The 17,628-nt window shown below is 39.8% G+C and overlaps 1 protein-coding gene across 1 annotated transcript in view; it reads left to right on the top strand.

Moving 5' to 3' along the window:
- IPO5 (importin 5) overlaps positions 1 to 16,822 on the top strand; it is a 40,471-nt gene extending 23,649 nt beyond the window's left edge. Inside the window, exons 11-26 of the mRNA XM_070380805.1 lie at positions 629 to 753; positions 847 to 936; positions 1,018 to 1,191; positions 2,944 to 3,162; positions 4,578 to 4,661; positions 6,062 to 6,194; positions 6,292 to 6,413; positions 8,425 to 8,521; positions 9,693 to 9,865; positions 10,785 to 10,896; positions 10,985 to 11,040; positions 12,081 to 12,203; positions 13,055 to 13,274; positions 13,857 to 14,085; positions 15,307 to 15,448; positions 16,047 to 16,822. Coding sequence (XP_070236906.1) covers positions 629 to 753; positions 847 to 936; positions 1,018 to 1,191; positions 2,944 to 3,162; positions 4,578 to 4,661; positions 6,062 to 6,194; positions 6,292 to 6,413; positions 8,425 to 8,521; positions 9,693 to 9,865; positions 10,785 to 10,896; positions 10,985 to 11,040; positions 12,081 to 12,203; positions 13,055 to 13,274; positions 13,857 to 14,085; positions 15,307 to 15,448; positions 16,047 to 16,133 — 2,186 coding nt within the window. The 3' untranslated portion in view covers positions 16,134 to 16,822. The remainder of the gene's footprint in view (positions 1 to 628; positions 754 to 846; positions 937 to 1,017; positions 1,192 to 2,943; positions 3,163 to 4,577; positions 4,662 to 6,061; positions 6,195 to 6,291; positions 6,414 to 8,424; positions 8,522 to 9,692; positions 9,866 to 10,784; positions 10,897 to 10,984; positions 11,041 to 12,080; positions 12,204 to 13,054; positions 13,275 to 13,856; positions 14,086 to 15,306; positions 15,449 to 16,046) is intronic.
- The last annotated feature ends 806 nt before the right edge of the window (positions 16,823 to 17,628 follow it).

Below are 17,628 nucleotides of genomic sequence, written 5' to 3'. Positions count from 1 at the left end.
CTTCTTTTGTTCCACAAGGAATTTAAAGCAACCTTAAAGTGAATGATAATATAGTAAAAACAAATATTTAGAAATGAGAGTCAGGGAAATTATATAGAATAGGATATGAAGTCCAGTAAAATAAACATTGGTTTAGTTAATATTCCCTTAACGAAAAAGCAGATAGCCATTATTAATGTTAGAATACAGATAAGGTTCCATGCTTATTTACCGTATTATTAAATAAAAATTTTTCGAAAACAGCATCTTTTCTCCTTGGCGTTTTTTCTTTTTAGAGAAATATGACTGTGGAGACCATTAAGTCTCTGTTCAGTGAACAGCAGTATGTGACACAGAAGATCCGTATCTTCACTGCCCATAGTCAGTCTGTGGGGACGTGTCCTATTTTAGGCGGTTGGTATAAATACTGACAAGCCCTTTGCTGCCACGCTGTCTTTTCAACTTTGGGAGTGAAATGCTTGTGTGACGTAACCACTGTGACAGTCAAGTAATCCAGAAACAGACTTTTTCTGTTTGCCTACCTAATAGCCATGTATAACCATACTTTGTTACTCTCATACTCCTGACGACTGGAAGGCCCCATCAGTGGTGTCTAATTGCTCTTCCCCGCCATGTAACTGTTCCACAGCTGACTGGAAGTACCGGCACGCGGGGCTCATGGCCTTGTCCGCCATTGGGGAAGGATGCCACCAGCAGATGGAGGGGATTCTCAACGAGATAGTAAATTTTGTTCTGCTTTTTCTTCAGGATCCTGTAAGTACCAGTAAACATTTGATTCCTTAATATATTGCCAGGGTTTCGCAGGGGACCCTGTTCCCTTTACTAACACACGAGCTCCTCTTCCAGCATCCTAGGGTGAGGTATGCGGCCTGTAATGCTGTGGGACAGATGGCTACTGACTTTGCACCTGGTTTCCAGAAGAAGTTCCATGAGAAGGTAAGTACTGAGTCTGCAGACACTGAAAAACTCCAGGAAGAGGGGCGGTGATTGAAAAGCCTGTGTGATTTCGTCTCACAGGTGATTGCAGCACTGCTGCAGACCATGGAAGACCAGGGCAATCAGCGTGTCCAGGCCCACGCTGCCGCTGCTCTCATCAACTTCACAGAGGACTGTCCCAAGTCACTGCTTATTCCATACTTAGACAGCTTGGTGAAGCATCTGCATTCCATCATGGTCCTTAAACTTCAAGAGGTAAGTTTCACTGTCTTTTAAGCTGTCTGTTTGGCTGGTATAGTGGAAATCGGAGGGAATGGTGATTCTGAAAGAGACTTCTCAGGAAACGTTAGCAGTTTCTGCCACTTTGATTTTAAAAAGGTGAAAGAGAAGGAAGCAAAAAGTGCTGACCACTCTCTTAACCAGAATGACAGACATAGAGAAGACGTGAAAAAAGAATATCCTTTTTGTATTATTAAACATGTTGAATTCTTAAAATAAGGCCTGGCCATCCAAAGAGAAGATGGTTTATAGTTTACAGCTTAAGAAAGAGGCAACCTAAAAACAAGTGAATAATAATCAGTGCAGCAGCAGAAAAAGACAGGATGCAGGTAAGACAGGCAAAAACAGAAACCTGGTTTGTTATCAAGTAGAATGAAATGAAATTTCTGCTATAAAATAAAAAGGACGCACAAAATAAAAGCCTTTTAATTCGAATATTCAGCAAACATAAAGTTACTGTCAGATTGCTATAAAAATTTTTCTAAACACTCAGCGTCTGTACTTTGGCTCATGATGAACTGGTAACAGTTGGTAAACCGCACTTCACCTAGCCCTGGTCTAAAGGAGAGCAGAGAGGAAGACGGGAAATTACAAGGTCCCAGAAGGCAGAGAAGGGGTCTGAAGCAGAGGATGGGCACTCAGTGAACTACGATAGCAAGCTAAGAGCATGATACAGGAAGGTGAGTGTAGTACGTGAAGACAGGGAGGTAGTCGAGTTGAGGGCAGGTCAGTTAGGTTAGTTAGTTAAATCAGAAATAGATGGGTCAGATAGGACATTCGAGTAGATTTGGCTGAAGGATGGCTCTATATAACCCAGCTCCCCGCTGGGGACCCGTGTGTGAGGTGCAGACTGAAGGAAGGGGCTGCTGAGATGGGATAGGGGAAGAGGGTCGTGTGTGTGAGAAGAGCTGTGCGGAGGCAGGGTAGCCAAGGAAGAAAGACGTTCCTGTGGGATCACAGGCTGGTCATGACGTTAACCACAGAGCAGATGGGAGATGCCAAAGGAAGGAGTGAGCTCACCTTGCAGAGCAGTGTGGGGACTCGAGGTACAAGTAGAAAGAGCTCTGCCGAGAGTGGCTGTGGTTGATGAGGGGGTGGAGGGTCCGGAGCAGTTGCCGGCTCAATTATTTCTATGAACCCACAAGGAATTACAGAATAACATTGCCAGGTGCTGACATGGCCTGACCGCAAGTACCCAGGAAGAATTTTCCTCGGCAGGTCAGAGAACACTGGATTGTTGGTGCAGGGGGAAGGCTGATCTCACCTGTTGCACCAGGGTGGAGAAAGAGGGCACCTCTCAGGGGTGTCCTCAGTGGTATTTTTCTGGAGAGAAATAGAAAATAAAGGAATGGGCCATAAAGGGAACTTTCTCCACGACCTAATCGGACAGCACAAGATATAAAATTAAGTAGTGGAAATAAATGAAGAACAATGAGTAAAATTAAGCTTGCTGGATACAAAAATTTAAGGGAGTTCACATTTATGCTGGAGAATTAGCCGTGCTTTGAGATAAAGTGGACACAAGTGAGGAGCGCTGTGCTGACAGGAGAGAACACCTCACAGATAGTTCAGCGGGGGCTCTTCAGTTTGCGCTGAGACCTAGTCTCCACTCTGGCTGCTGTAGGGTGGGCTCAGCGTGCAGTCTCAGTGCAGCCCTCGGGAACTGGCCGGGAGTGCTTGCCCCATCTTCTCCTCTGTGGGGCTGATGTTCTGTTGTCTTCCTTCCAGTTGATCCAGAAAGGCACCAAGTTAGTTTTGGAACAAGTTGTGACGTCTATTGCATCAGTTGCAGATACTGCAGAAGAAAAATTTGTCCCCTACTATGACTTATTCATGCCGTCACTGAAGCACATTGTCGAGAATGCGGTTCAAAAGGAACTCAGACTTCTCAGAGGAAAAACTATTGAGTGCATCAGCCTCATTGGTCTGGCTGTTGGGAAGGAAAAGGTAAGTGACTTGTCAACAATGTGTTGGGTTTGTTGTGTGTCATCTGGCTTTGGGGGCATCAAGGGTACCAGAGGATTTTTTTCTTTCTGATAAGAGGTTTTCTAAAGATTTAGTTGTTTTCCATCATCTTATTCTTGTATTACTTTAATTTTATATATAAATTATCAGCTTCATTTTTTCATTGCTAATAAGGTTTCTTCTTAACTCAGTCATGCTTTTGAAACCTTCCCTTACATGTGCAGTCTTATCTCTGGAGGCTTGCGGAATTCCAGACCCATATGTTCAGTTTTACCCATGTTTAAACATATGCTCGGGGGACCCAAGTCCAGTGATTGAGACTCTGTCTTCCAGTGCAGGGGGCACAGGTTCCATCCCTGGTCAGGAAACTAAGACCCACATGCCTCAGGGTGTGACTGAAAAAATTTTTTTTAAAAACTAAAAAAGTGCTTGGGAACATTCCAGTTGCAATCCTGTTAATCCCCAAAGCTTTGAGTGTCCCAAGAGAAATATGCATTTAGATCTTCAGAAAATAATTAAAAAGGACCATTGGCCCATGTGTTTTTCATCCTAGCCAGCATCTCAGCTGTCAAAGCTAACCCCAAAAAAGTTTCTGTTATCAGCCCCTCCCATTCTGATTCTCAGAGCTTTCAACATAAAACCTTTCTCTCTGGTCTCCTCCACAACTAGCACTTTTATCTTACAAATAGTTTTCTGGGAGACACTGAGAACCTAGTCAGTAAAACATTTTTATGTTCCATACTCTGTATTTTGGCTTTCAAACTATCTTTGTGCAGCACTGCCTGTTTATACAGTGGAGATAGCCAAAACTAAACAGAGAAGTGAAAATCATACAGCTTTTGCAGCTCAGTCACTCAGTCGTGTCCAAGTTTGCAGTCCCACGGACCATAGCCCACCAGGCTCCTCTGTCCCTAGTAGGATTTTCACAGAAAGGATACTGGAGTGGGTTGCCATTTCCTCTTCCAGGGGATCTTCCCGACTCAGGGATTGAACCAGGGTCTCCTGCATTGCAGGTGGATTCTTTACCACTGAGCCACCAGGGAAGCTAGAGAGCAATCCAGAATTGCTTTTCTGAATTTGAGTTATCTTTTTACTGCTGGAAATGCATAAGCCATGGACCAAAACTGGATGACACAAGAACTATCTTTATACTGTAATTCATTTTGACTTTAACTGAAAAACATTTTTCTAGAAATTCTAGAGCACTAAATCTGTTGAAGTATATGTGACAACTTCTCTATATAGTACTTTTATCTGAGGGGTTAAAACTCACGCGGGAAATGTTAATAGATTTGGGGAGAGAGATTTATTATGTGAGAAACAAAATTAGGTGGCAGTGGTATCTCTGTGATGAGATATACGTGAGTAACATGTGTCTTCCCCAAACTTTACTCCAGTTCATGCAGGATGCCTCTGACGTGATGCAGCTGTTGCTGAAGACGCAAACAGACTTCAGTGACATGGAAGATGACGACCCTCAGGTAAAGCAGCGCGCATGGTCCCCTCCATCCTGGTTGATAGCGCAGGGCTAAATACTGAGAAGAAAAATTGAGCAATAGGTTTCTTGAGGTAATACAACCCCTGGTTTCAGGGGCATTCTTCACTGGCTTTCCACACCGTGTGTGCATACACGTGTTTACTTTTGCACACCGTGTTTTTCCTCAGTCGATTTTCAGGCTGCTGCTCTTATGACTGAAGGTTTTTGGTGCTGCTGATCTCCATTATCCTAGGTGCTCGGATCTCCTCGCTTCCCTTGAGCAGTGTCATCCACAGTCGTGGCTTTGGTTTTCCTCCATAGGGTTGTGACTTCAGTCACTGAACACAGGGTTTATTTATCCATCCACTTCCAAGACATGTCCGTTTGGATCTCTCCTGGCCCGTTCAGTGCCACGTGACTTCCTTCCCCTTTCTAAAGCAGAAGAAATGTCGCAACCAACAATTTTAGAATGTGTTGTGCTCTTTTCTCTGCCCAGGAACAAACATCCTGTAGCTTAGAAAGAGCCGTTCCCACTCGGCCTTTCTAACTCCTGCCCAGATTTCCTGGCCAGTACAAGTCTCAGTGGTGGGTGCTTAGGACCCGGTTGTAATAATGTCACAAATGTCTATCCTATTCTTGGTGATACTCCCAGTGCCTGCTGCACAATGAGCATTCAATAAATAATTGTTGGATTAAATTTTAACTTTGCACAGCCATGCTGTAATTGTTTTCCATACTTAAAATGTTTTGTTTTGTTTTGTTTTTCAAACTTTTTTTGGTTTTGTTTTTGAAATTAGGAGTAGGGGAGTGTGTTTGCACATGCAGCCACATGAGGTAAACAAGTATATAAATAGATACCAGAGGGTAAAAATCCCTTTGTGGGCAATAGAGATGAAATAGAACCAGATTCTCTAGGGTACTTTGTAGTAATTAAAGTCTTCCTAAATTGAATAGTAGAAGAGGTATCTTAAATGTGGACAACCCCCTACACAGAAAACTTAAACAAAGAGGAGAAAGGGGTGATTAATATTGACTGAGTGGAGTGTTAGGCTGTAGGCAAAGTCAGGTAAAGTCCTGCCTTGGGGAAAATTAGCGGCCAGGGGTTGATAAGTCTAAGTGGATTTTTGTTACATGATTCATGTGCTGTTATGTACTGCTTCTTGAAAACAGGAAAACATAAGACATAGCACTGGTCTGTCTCTTGCCTCACCTGTTGTCTGTATCCTCATGAAGAAGTAAGTTCTCAGTGACTTTATTGTTTCCGAACATTATAAGTATGTGGTCTTTAGCGCACTTGTTGCTTGAAGGGCCAAAATAAAACATCATTTCTATGAGAAGGGGAAAGGGGCTTTACACATTTTTGAAACATCAATTTAAATTTAATTTTTAATTGTTCCCCCCCAGATCTCTTACATGATCTCCGCATGGGCCAGGATGTGCAAAATCCTTGGGAAAGAATTTCAGCAGTACCTACCGGTGGTGATGGGGCCTTTAATGAAGACAGCTTCAATTAAGCCTGAAGTAGCCCTTCTAGATAGTAGGTGTCTTCATGAGGAAGTGGCACTTGTAGGAGTTCTCCTTGTTATCATTTTTAACAAAGTTAAAATGAATTTGCTTTGATTCTTTGTTAATAGCTCAAGACATGGAGAACATGAGTGATGATGATGGTTGGGAATTTGTGAACCTTGGAGATCAGCAAAGTTTTGGTATTAAAACTGCAGGACTGGAAGAAAAGTCAACTGCTTGTCAGATGCTGGTAATTATGTTTACTAAACTTTATTTTACAACTTCTCATGAATACATGTGTGTGTGTAAATATATTTCATAGGAGTGCTTTTTATAGTTATTGAAGAAGTTAGTTTGAAGAGCCAGGAATGTATTCTTTAAGAAATAAGATATAGAAACCTTTAGACTCAACATTTCTACTTACAGATTTCAATCCTAAAGAAATCATGTGGATGAAACCTTTCTTTACCAGTGCTATTTTTAATAACAAGAACAAAGTGAATAGCCCCAATACAGTGAATAGCCCAAATACCTGTTGTTAGATGATGATCAGGAAGCACTGTGCCTTGGAGTATTACAAAACTGTTACAGAGCTAACTGAGGGAAGGGTTTTTGCCCAGTTTGTGCTTAGTGTATGACAGGGGCTAAGGAATGTTTTTGAATGAACAAAAAATGTGCTCATAGTATTAAAAATAAAATTGGTATGATTTCATTGTATGAAAAAAGACATGGTAGGAGAACCAGGATATTTACAGTGATTATCTTAACCTGTATGAGTATGTGTTGTAGACAGGGAGGGGTAAGTTTTGTTATTAACTGGTTAAGAGACTATGGGAACACAGCTTTGTGAGTCAACTAAACTTGAGTAAAAAAATTTTTAAGAGATTCAGTTTAGTTCAGTTCAGTTCAGTCGCTCAGTCGTGTCCGACTCTTTGCGACCCCATGAATCGCAGCACGCCAGGCCTCCCTGTCCATCACCAACTCCCGGAGTTCACTCAGACTCACGTCCATCGAGTCAGTGATGACATCCAGGCATCTCATCCTCTGTTGTCCCATTTTCCTCCTTCCCCCAATCCCTCCCAGCATCAGAGTCTTTTCCAATGAGTCAACTCTTCACATAAGGTGGCCAAAGTACTGGAGTTTCAGCTTTAGCATCATTCTGTCCAAAGAAATCCCAGGGCTGATCTCCTTCAGAATGGACTGGTTGGACCTCCTTGCAGCCCAAGGGACTCTCAAGAGTCTTCTCCAACACCACAGTTCAAAAGCATCAATTCTTCAGCGCTCAGCTTTCTTCACAGTCCAACTCTCACATCCATACATGACCACTGGAAAAACCATTTTATGATATATTATAAATCTAGCAGTTAAGTAAGCCTAAATAAAAACTAATGACTTCAATTTTATTTTTCTATTAACAAGGCATTGTTTTCTAATTCATTTAAGCATATCTCTTGAACTTACTCTTATCAGCGCCTGTGTGCTTATTTACTCTATTGTGTTAGACTCTGTGGCCACATGGACTGTAGCTCACCAGGCTCCTCTGTCTGTGGAATTCTCCAGGCAAGAATACTGGAGTGGATAGCCATTAGCTCCTCCAGGGGATCTTCCTGACCCGGAGACTGAACTGCATCTTGTGCATCTCCTGTATGCAGGCGTATTGTTTACCACTGAGCCATCATATTTGCCTATAATTTATAAATAGTTTGGAATCTTTATAGTATCAACTTGAGAAAAAATATAAATGTAACATCTTTTACAGTTACATAAACACAATTATCAAATCTTTTAATGTGGTAAAAGAGAAAAGAATTACGATGTTTTTTTTTTTTCATTTGATTGTTGTAATGATTTTTTTTTTAATTCAAAACAGAAACTCATAGCTGCAGATTTACAGAAGAGATGTGCCATGATTACATTTTCATGGTTTTTAAAATAACTTTTTATATTGCCTTAATTAAGTGGTATCTTTTGTTTGAAGTATTTTCAGAGTACGAAAGCTTTTGCTAAATTCTTCCCCACACTAAATAAGAATATGAAGCATTCCACCTTTTAAATGACAATATATTTTACAGTTGTTTCGTGGCCCTTTCCCATTTTACAGTTCCCATGAGTTTGACTAATTTCCTGTCCTGCATACAGCTTTAAAAGTAGTTAACTCTAGTTAGGGTAGAGCATTCTGTGGTCCTTAAGTTTTGCAGTTTGTAATAAAAAACAAATGCATGACATGGATCTTGATTTCTCTTCCAATACTTTCATTTCAGGTTTGTTATGCTAAGGAGTTAAAAGAAGGCTTTGTGGAGTATACTGAACAGGTTGTCAAACTCATGGTACCTCTACTGAAATTTTATTTCCACGATGATATCCTGTAATTTTTGAACAGAAAAGATTTCTAGATAGACTTCAGTTGTAGAAGTACTAGACTCTGTGCTAGCTGAAGTAAGTGGACATCACCAGTATTCTGTTTGCACTGATGATGGTTTCAGGTTCTTTGCTTGTGCCTTTGTTTCACTTGTGCCAAAAACCTGAAAAGGAGAATGTCAGCTATCCACTAGTTTGCCAATTCTCTGTGAAGCACTGAAGAGTTTTAAGGACTGGGATTTTATTAGCAAATATCTATAATTGTGTATTGCCACTTTCCCCAAATGTCTTTTGGTGATGTTAAGAAAGTAAGATTCTTTTTAATAGGTTAGAGACCAGCTTAACTTTCTAGCTCATTTCAAATGTGGATAATACCTCTGGGGAGAAATGTCTCTTAATAAATCTTCATGTAACAATTGTCCTCTTCAGTATAATGGTAGTTGTAATAAGTATAGGTATATTTTTACACTTTTTTGCACACACACACATTTTAAGATGGGTTAAAAAATGACAGCACAGTGGATTGAGAGCCACACACGCAGATCTGCGGCCCCAGAGCCCCTTGGTTGCGGTTCCTTGCGCAGTACCCGACGGTGGTGTCCTTCACAGAAGGGGGCTTTTCCCCAGCAGATGTCCCGTAATGCCTGAGGACAGGGCAGAATCATTTCTAAGAGGAATTCTCAAGACATTTATTTTAGACATGATATTAGATGGGGGAGGCAACTCTGCAGAGACTGATTCAGGAAGAGATCATTGGTAGTTTTCTTAGTAAAGTCGTTACTTCAGGTGCCTTTGTAAGAAATGTACTACCTGAAGTTTGGGGATAGGTATATCCTGAGACACTGTGAGAGTCCTGGCTCTTTCCTCCGTTATTTTTGTGTTGAGGGGTTATATTTGAACCTTTATTCCTGTTATATTGTAGGTGATTGGAAAGACAGGAAGTATGTCTTGGGGCGGGGAGACTTGAGTTTTTATACACAGGTTATATTGAACGCAAGCTCTTGGAGAGCACTCTTAGATAAACAGAAGTTGCCTAGCACTCCTGTTAATAACTGACTGAGCACTTCAGTATGTAACTGAGCAAAACAATAGAACAATCTTGAGGATAGTAATCACGCTAAATGTTGTCTAAGGTTCGTTTGAGTGAGTACGTTTTCCTTAACAATAAAACGCGTTCGAGTGGCAGCAGCAGAATCCATGCCTCTTCTCCTGGAGTGTGCGAGGGTTCGTGGTCCTGAGTACCTCACACAGATGTGGCATTTTATGTGTGATGCGCTAATCAAGGCCATTGGCACAGAACCAGATTCAGATGTCCTCTCAGAAATAATGCATTCTTTTGCAAAGGTAAATATTTTTCTCTTCAAAATTAGTGTAAACAGTTTGTGTGTTCATATATTTGTCTTACTAAATAAATGGGTTTTTTTTTTTTTTATGCTGTAACATAATTTGCAACCAAAAATATTTAATTTGGTGTTATCACTCTTTTCCTTACTTTTTAAGAGTAGCTGCTCTTGTATTCTGGTCTTGATTAGTTTCCATCGTCATTTACCCAGTAATCCAACCACCAGATGACACTTCGGTGTCATCCAAGTCAAGTCTGGTCTCTGTCCTCTTCTCTCTCTCCTAAATTCCTCTGTTTTTTGCTGTATTTTTTCTTTTTGCTTGTGCCTCACTTAATCTGCTCCAGAAGCCATTCCTTCTTTCCCTCACAGTTCAGTCACCTTTCCTCAAGCATTAATTTGCTTTTGAGTCACTCCCCCCATTTTCCAAGGCTTACAACTCCATAGCTTGCTCCATAACTGGGTTTAAAAATTCTTTGCCCCATTTGCACTCCTCAAGTTCAGATTTTCTGTTACTTTTCAAAGAATGCATGCTTCCATGCCTTTGCTTATCTCATTCCCTCCATTTGTGGCACAAGCTTAGCCTTTCTCCAGCACCATCTCTGTACAGAGTATGCATGTGATAACAGCTTCTTAAAAACTGGTTGGTCTTTTCCATCTTTGAATTTGCAACACCCAGCATAATTCCTGGCACTTAAGACGTACTCAGGACATGTTTAAAGGGAAAATATTTTTTTAATTATTTTTTTTTAAGTACTGGTGTGGTAGCAAATATAATCCAAGTGTATCTAGTGTTTAATCTCAGGGTAGGAGTTATGTTCATTTTTCTCAATGCCTCCATCTGATTCTTAATGGAGTTTAACTTTTGACTCCAAAACACTTAAATCTTAAGAGTTGCTTTCTTTCCTCAAACTCATGTTTAGTGCATTGAAGTCATGGGAGATGGATGCCTTAATAATGAACACTTTGAAGAATTGGGTGGTATACTGAAAGCTAAACTTGAAGAACATTTTAAAAACCAAGAATTGCGGCAAGGTAAGTTTTCCACACTTTTATTTCTGGATGTAATTCTTGACCATTTTTGGCGACCATTTAAGAAGACATTTATTTGGGTGTGTTTTAGTTAAAAGACAAGATGAAGACTATGATGAGCAGGTGGAAGAATCACTACAAGATGAGGTAAGTTACCCCATTTAGAACTTAACTTATGTGACCATTTGCATTAATGCTTAAGCTTCTGATTCATCTGACTTCTCCTAAAAGGTACTTCTTAGTAATTTTCAGCAGAAGAATCTGATGTGTGTTTCATTTATTCATTTAGAGAGTAAGAGGTTTGAGGCTAGCTGGTTTGTGTTCTGGTGCTGTGTGTGCGCTTTGTCGCAGTGACCTTGCATACAAACCTTTGGAGTTCCCTCGTATCTTCTACACTCTCACAATGCTCATCTGTGCCTGCTGGTGCTTTCCCCATTTTGAAGATGAGTGAACTCAAACTCAGATGTTAAGTGATTGCCTAGAGCCACACTGTTGACACTCTCGTGCTTAAGGCCAGGTCTTTCTGTAATACCAGCTCTCTTTCCCCTGGACCACAGAATTGTGCAAATTTCCCTATCCCTATAAACAATAGGCATGTGGTTGACAAAATTCTTTACGTTGTTACTCAGAACTCCTACCATCAGACCACTTGATGCCATCAACACAGGTCAGCTCTGTATGTAGGGTCTGCCGTGCGTGGCATGTGGCCATCTGATGGACCCGTGCTGGCTCGTGGGACTCATCCCTGTCCTCGGCAGGTGCTCACCCTGACACGCATATGGTTCCCAGGGATGAGGTGTTGTAAATAACTGACCCCACATCTCCCCACCATCCCACTCCAAAACTAGAGAAATCCTAGAAAACAAAAGATAGTAAAGTAAAATCACTCATTTCAAAACTTTGAAATTTGGGATAGTCTTTCAACCATCTATTTTAAATACATTCCAAGGAAAGTATTTGCAGTAAGTGCAGTACTTGAATACTCCTTCTGTCTTTTTATTGCCAGACAAGATATCACTGGAGTAACCTCAGTCTCTGGACTCTTGCTGTGCTCTTAAGAAAGTGACAAGAAACTTAATTTTCTATGTTTCTTAGATTTTTTTTATAATAAATGTTAAGAATAGGACACTTTTTAAATACATACATACTTTTTTTAACACATAGTATGCCCACTTGGTTTTTTTTAGGATGATAATGATGTTTATATTCTGACCAAAGTGTCAGACATTTTACATTCAATATTCAGTAGCTACAAGGAAAAAGTGTTACCGTGGTTTGAACAGCTGCTTCCGTTAATTGTCAACCTAATTGTGAGTATTACCTCTTTTTGACAATTATTTTAGACAGTTGACCTGAAAATCTATTACAGCATTTTAAAATTTAACACTTTCAGGTTAAAATGGATCCTAGAAATCATAGTTTTCACCGTACCTCTTTAATTTACTGAGTTTATTGCATTGCCTTGGATACTTTCTCAGTGTATGCTTGGAAGTTTACTAATTAGGTTTTCTGTAGTCCAATTAATTTATAATGCAGTCTAAAAATATACAACTGACTTTTTATTATTTCAGATTATCTATACCCTGCTAAATTAATAAGTGGAAACAAAATGGTTACAGGTTTTTGTTTTAAAGTAGACCCTAGAAAATTCAGTTTTGATCTTTATTATGTACCACCAACAATCATAGGTTCTGGATGATAGCATTACATATTCAGTTTTTTTACATGTATTATAAATTAAAAGCAGTCATTGGATATTTACCCCTTTTTGGCTTTTAATTATGTGTTTTGTGATACTTTGTAGCACAGTATGTTTCTAAAAGTGATGTAGGCATGTGACATCCTGTTGAATCAGTACTATAAAGTTTTGCAGCTTTTGCTGTTGCTGTGTTTTTTAAATATAGCATTGCCGTTGTCTTTTTTGTAAAGTAAATGTATGTACGTAGATGCTGCTGTCATTCTTCCTCATACTTGGTAATTTCAGATGGTGGAAAATCTGTAGTTTGAGGGTTGTTATTCATAAGAACTGATTGTTGCAATGTTTATTTTTCATTACCTGTATCAGGAATATCCCTGTGAGATGACAGCCAATAGTGAATGTTTGTTTCTTTTATAGTCTTCACTCCAGTATCCAAAGCTTAAAAGAATGTCTCTTTTGTAGTGTCCACATAGACCGTGGCCAGACAGACAGTGGGGACTCTGCATCTTTGATGATGTCATAGAACACTGTAGTCCAGCCTCATTTAAATATGCAGAATATTTCTTAAGGCCAATGCTCCAATACGTATGTGACAGCAGCCCGGAAGTCAGGCAAGCAGCTGCATATGGCCTGGGAGTCATGGCACAGTATGGTGGCGATAACTACCGTCCTTTCTGCACAGGTACTTCTGTTTGTCTGGTTACGCGCATTTCGCCCCAGACATCCCTGTTAGCCCTACCTTGCTTTCTGCCCCGACCCTGAAAACAGTATACACTGCTTCCTTCTCTTTTCCTTTTGCACACACCTTATTACAGCACTTAGACATTTACCATCCTCATTTGCATAGAGATGGGAATGAAGTCTGAGTGGGACCAGCGCCTCCTCGCCCCGGTCCCAGGGTGCAGTTCATCTGGGGCTTGGAGGACGTGCTTTTAAGGCACGTCTGGGTCCCTGTGAGTTCGGCATAGGACTAGAGCTTGGAGGCTTTTAAAAGCTGTAGTACACTGAGGTGATCAGGAGTGCAAGTCTGGAGACTGCTGACCTCTTGGGGGGCCTATAAATTAATGTAGTGAGGCTGGTCCTGAGCACACCAGGCAACCTCCCTCTCCCCTGTCATGGTTCTGAAGTCATGAAAACAAAGTGCTCCTTACACTTGAACATTTTCTCACTGTGATTTGTAGCTGGACCAAAAAATAAGACATATTTTTGATCATTTGCATGTAAATGAGCCTTGGACTGACTTCTTTCCAAATGCTTATTTTAGAAGCACTTCCACTGCTGGTAAGAGTTATTCAGTCTGCTGATGCTAAGACCAAAGAAAACATCAATGCTACTGAGAACTGCATCTCAGCGGTGGGGAAAATGATGAAGTTCAAGCCTGACTGTGTGAACGTTGAAGAAGTCCTCCCACACTGGCTTTCTTGGCTTCCACTGCATGAGGATAAAGAAGAAGCTGTTCAGACTTTCAATTATCTTTGCGACCTCATTGAGAGGTGGGCAGCGGGACAGGGCAGCCTTACTTCCTTTCCCTTCACGCAGCTTGGTGCTTCCTGTGCGTGCCTCTCAGGCGTTCAGGTCCTAATAATGCTATGTTTATAAATCAGGTTAAGAAGCCTTGTCACAGTTAGGAGTGCCTTATAATCACATCTAATTTTGAGTTATGTGCGATTCAGTTCAACAGATGAGTCATTATAGAATAAGATGTTCAAAGAAGATTCTGTTCTGTCTTCCACCCCATTCATTCATTCTTTTATCCATTCAGTCATTAGCTTTACTGAGGCATCATTGGCATATCATTTATTAATAGAATGAGACGAAAGAACATGGGTTCGTACTGTTATTTGACCCTCTGAAATACTAGTGTTTTTCTTTGAATTAAAAAATCAGTGGTCTAAGGGAAATATACCAGATGGGCACTCATGGTCTGGCCCTTGACCTTTGGCGTTATTAGTGTTATTTTGTGTCTGTGAGTATTGCTAAGAATTAGAACAACCAGGAGGTTACAAAAGCTATCACATCAAAGTTGTGTCCATTGGTGGTCTGGGCTCTGTCACTAATAACTACTGCTTTTAGTTCATAAATAAATCAGGGGCTACAACCACTCGTCTCATGGAGTTTGTAGAAATGGGCCAATGTGTGTATTCCTTCACGCCTAAGTTCTCACTGGTCATAAAAATACTAGAAGTCTTTTCACTGAGGACATCATTAAGGAATACTTCAGAGCCATCGTGGAGATGCGTTAACCTGTTCTTGCCTCTGAAGTGACCTGTTCTCCATCATGCTATTTAATCTTCTCCCTTGGAAATAACTGCTCTGAAATTTTCCTGATGAAAAAGATGAAACTAGTCAGATTCACTGTTAGGGTTCTTTCCGTTAAACTTGACTGGAACTCATTTCCCAGTTTACTTTTGAAATGCCTGTAAGTCTTTTTGAACTTCAAATTTATTTTAGAAACCATTCTGTAGTATCTAAATAAAATTTATGTTAAGGAACTGTTCTTATATGTATGGTTTACATGGGAAGAAACTGCAAAGCTAATCAGGTTTCCTCCTACTGGATTTAAAAGGCAGTTGATTTTAGTGCATGATCATTGTATAAGGAAGGACCTAATAACAGAATTTGGTATTGGGGGAAGGGTATGGGAAAATATATGAGTGCTTGAGTGATTTTCTATTACAATTTTCATTTATAATGGTTTTCTTCTCTTATTTCAGTAATCACCCAATTGTCCTTGGCCCAAACAATACCAATCTGCCCAAAATATTCAGTATAATCGCAGAAGGAGAAATGCATGAGGCAATTAAACATGATGATCCTTGTGCCAAACGTCTGGCCAATGTAGTTCGCCAAGTACAGGTAAGCTGATTTAGTTAAATTGGGAAAGAAGAACTAAAATGGTTTGGGGGTTTTTTGTTTAGTTTTGTTTTTCTGTATTTTTTCTATTAGAGGAAGAGAGTAGAAATTCAACAAGCTAAGGAAATTTCACTTTTATATTATCTTGTCATCAAGCCTCAAATAGATTATACTTAATATAATCTATCCGTATATTCTCATTATCTATTAAAACTGAAACCTTTGTCTTAAATCTGAGATTAGCACATACTCGTTATGTTATTTTTCTGTATATATGTGAAAACAGAAAGGCGAGACGTTAATCGTAGTAACTGTCAACTACCAATGTTTTATAATCAAGTTTTCCTCCCTAAGTGGATGTGTGTAGATGAACAGGTCATCAAAAGTGGTGTAGCTTTATCAATGTACAAATGAGAAAGCTTACTGTGAGTGAAACATACTTCATAGAAATGAAAAGATGTCTTGCTTGTACAGTGGTGTTCATCAAGCTAATCTACTGGAAAGAGTACTTTGCCGTTACAGTCTGCCTAATGATGGTTATGAGGGTACTGCCCAGTAACCGTTTTGCCAAATCTAAACATGTGACGTTGTTCTTTCCTAGACTTCTGGAGGACTGTGGACTGAATGCATAGCGCAGCTCAGTCCCGAGCAGCAGGCAGCCATACAGGAGCTCCTGAACTCTGCCTGAAGGGCCTTACTACCACCACCAGATAACTAACTCCAAATAAACGTTTACCCTTTTGTTTAGGTTTCTTTGTTTTGTTTTTGAGCAAAAGAGAACGGTAGAGTTGTGTGTAGGCCATTCTTCTGCAAAGCCACAACAGCAGAACGAGAAGCCCTGGGCTTCAGGATGGTGTGTAAGTGGATTTCCCCCCACCCGACTACTGAGGAAGTCCCGTGAGCCCTGCAGTAACACTGAAGAGTATTTTTCTATTGGTGTGACCCACCCATGTGAAGGCGAAAGGGAAATAAAATTAATTTTCCTCACTAGATACAAGGAAACTTAAGACAAAACAGCTTTAATTAAGATCCGTTCCTCAGCATAGATGTGTGTTAAAACAAGTTGCTGTACACCTAGTGTTCATTCTCTTAATTGGAGTGTGAGCCTTTTTGTGGGGTAGAAAGAAGCCTTCAACCCAGCAAGCTCATAGATCCAAACATTGAAGAAAAGCTGAAGACAAAAACAACAAGCATGAAAATGTTATTTTACGTCACTCTCGATCCTTTTCCCTAAAAGGCTTATGCAGTGACTCAGTTTGGAAAGCTTTTTGGCTTCCAGCCCTTGAATGTGAAGTGTCGTTGGCATGTCTGGCAGTAGTCTCATTCACTCCTCAATAAACAACGTTGAAATACAAAAGAAGTTTGTGTAAAAATTTAGTACTGTCTGGCTTTGATTCATTTAATGTTTTTAATATAAGAGTAATATTTTTTAAACGGCTAACAATGGCTCTGAGTTTTGTTTCCCCCTGATATTTTCTTCGTGCAATTCAAAGTTAAAAGCATCTAGTTTTTACCATCTTCCACTTTAATTTAAGCTAGGTTATGATACACCTACGCCATTCACAATTGATGTGCAAACTTCAGTCGTTTTAAAGCTAGCATTGTTCTTGTTAGAAAAAAAGAATTTGGCTTAGTATTTTTATTGCAAATTGTAATTGCTATGGAGCCACACACAACTTTTAAACTTTTAATTTTATGATAAGTATTATGGCTAAAAGTATTCACTGATAAATTCAGTAAAATGTGTGAATGTTTTTTTCTTTATGTATTAACCTCATAGCAGTAAATGACTTGCTGTTGTTTCTTTAAGGAATTTTTCTAAGAGGTCTTACTAGATTTCTGTTGAAACTCAAGTGTTAACAATTTTATAGTTTGTACTGAATTTAACCGTGACACAAAAATGAATTTTATGCTTAGATCAGAATTTAAAATTAAAGGTTTTTTTCTTTAAATGATTTGCATTACTTTATTAAAAGTAAATCTGAAATGAAGTAGAAAGTAGAATAAATTATATAAAGATGGTTTGGTTGGGAGCAAATACCCTTCACTTGTATTTTGTTTCTAGCCCAGAAGCTTTGGTATCTGGCAGGGCACATACCATGTTGAATGACTTCTCAAGAAGATCATTGCTTTCAGTGGTACCTGTTTGACTCTCTTAATATGATGGGAGGGGATATTTGAAG

The sequence above is a fragment of the Bos mutus genome, chromosome 12 (assembly GCF_027580195.1).
Source record: "Bos mutus isolate GX-2022 chromosome 12, NWIPB_WYAK_1.1, whole genome shotgun sequence".
Lineage (NCBI taxonomy): Eukaryota > Metazoa > Chordata > Mammalia > Artiodactyla > Bovidae > Bos > Bos mutus.
This window is presented reverse-complemented; position numbering and strand designations above follow the sequence as displayed.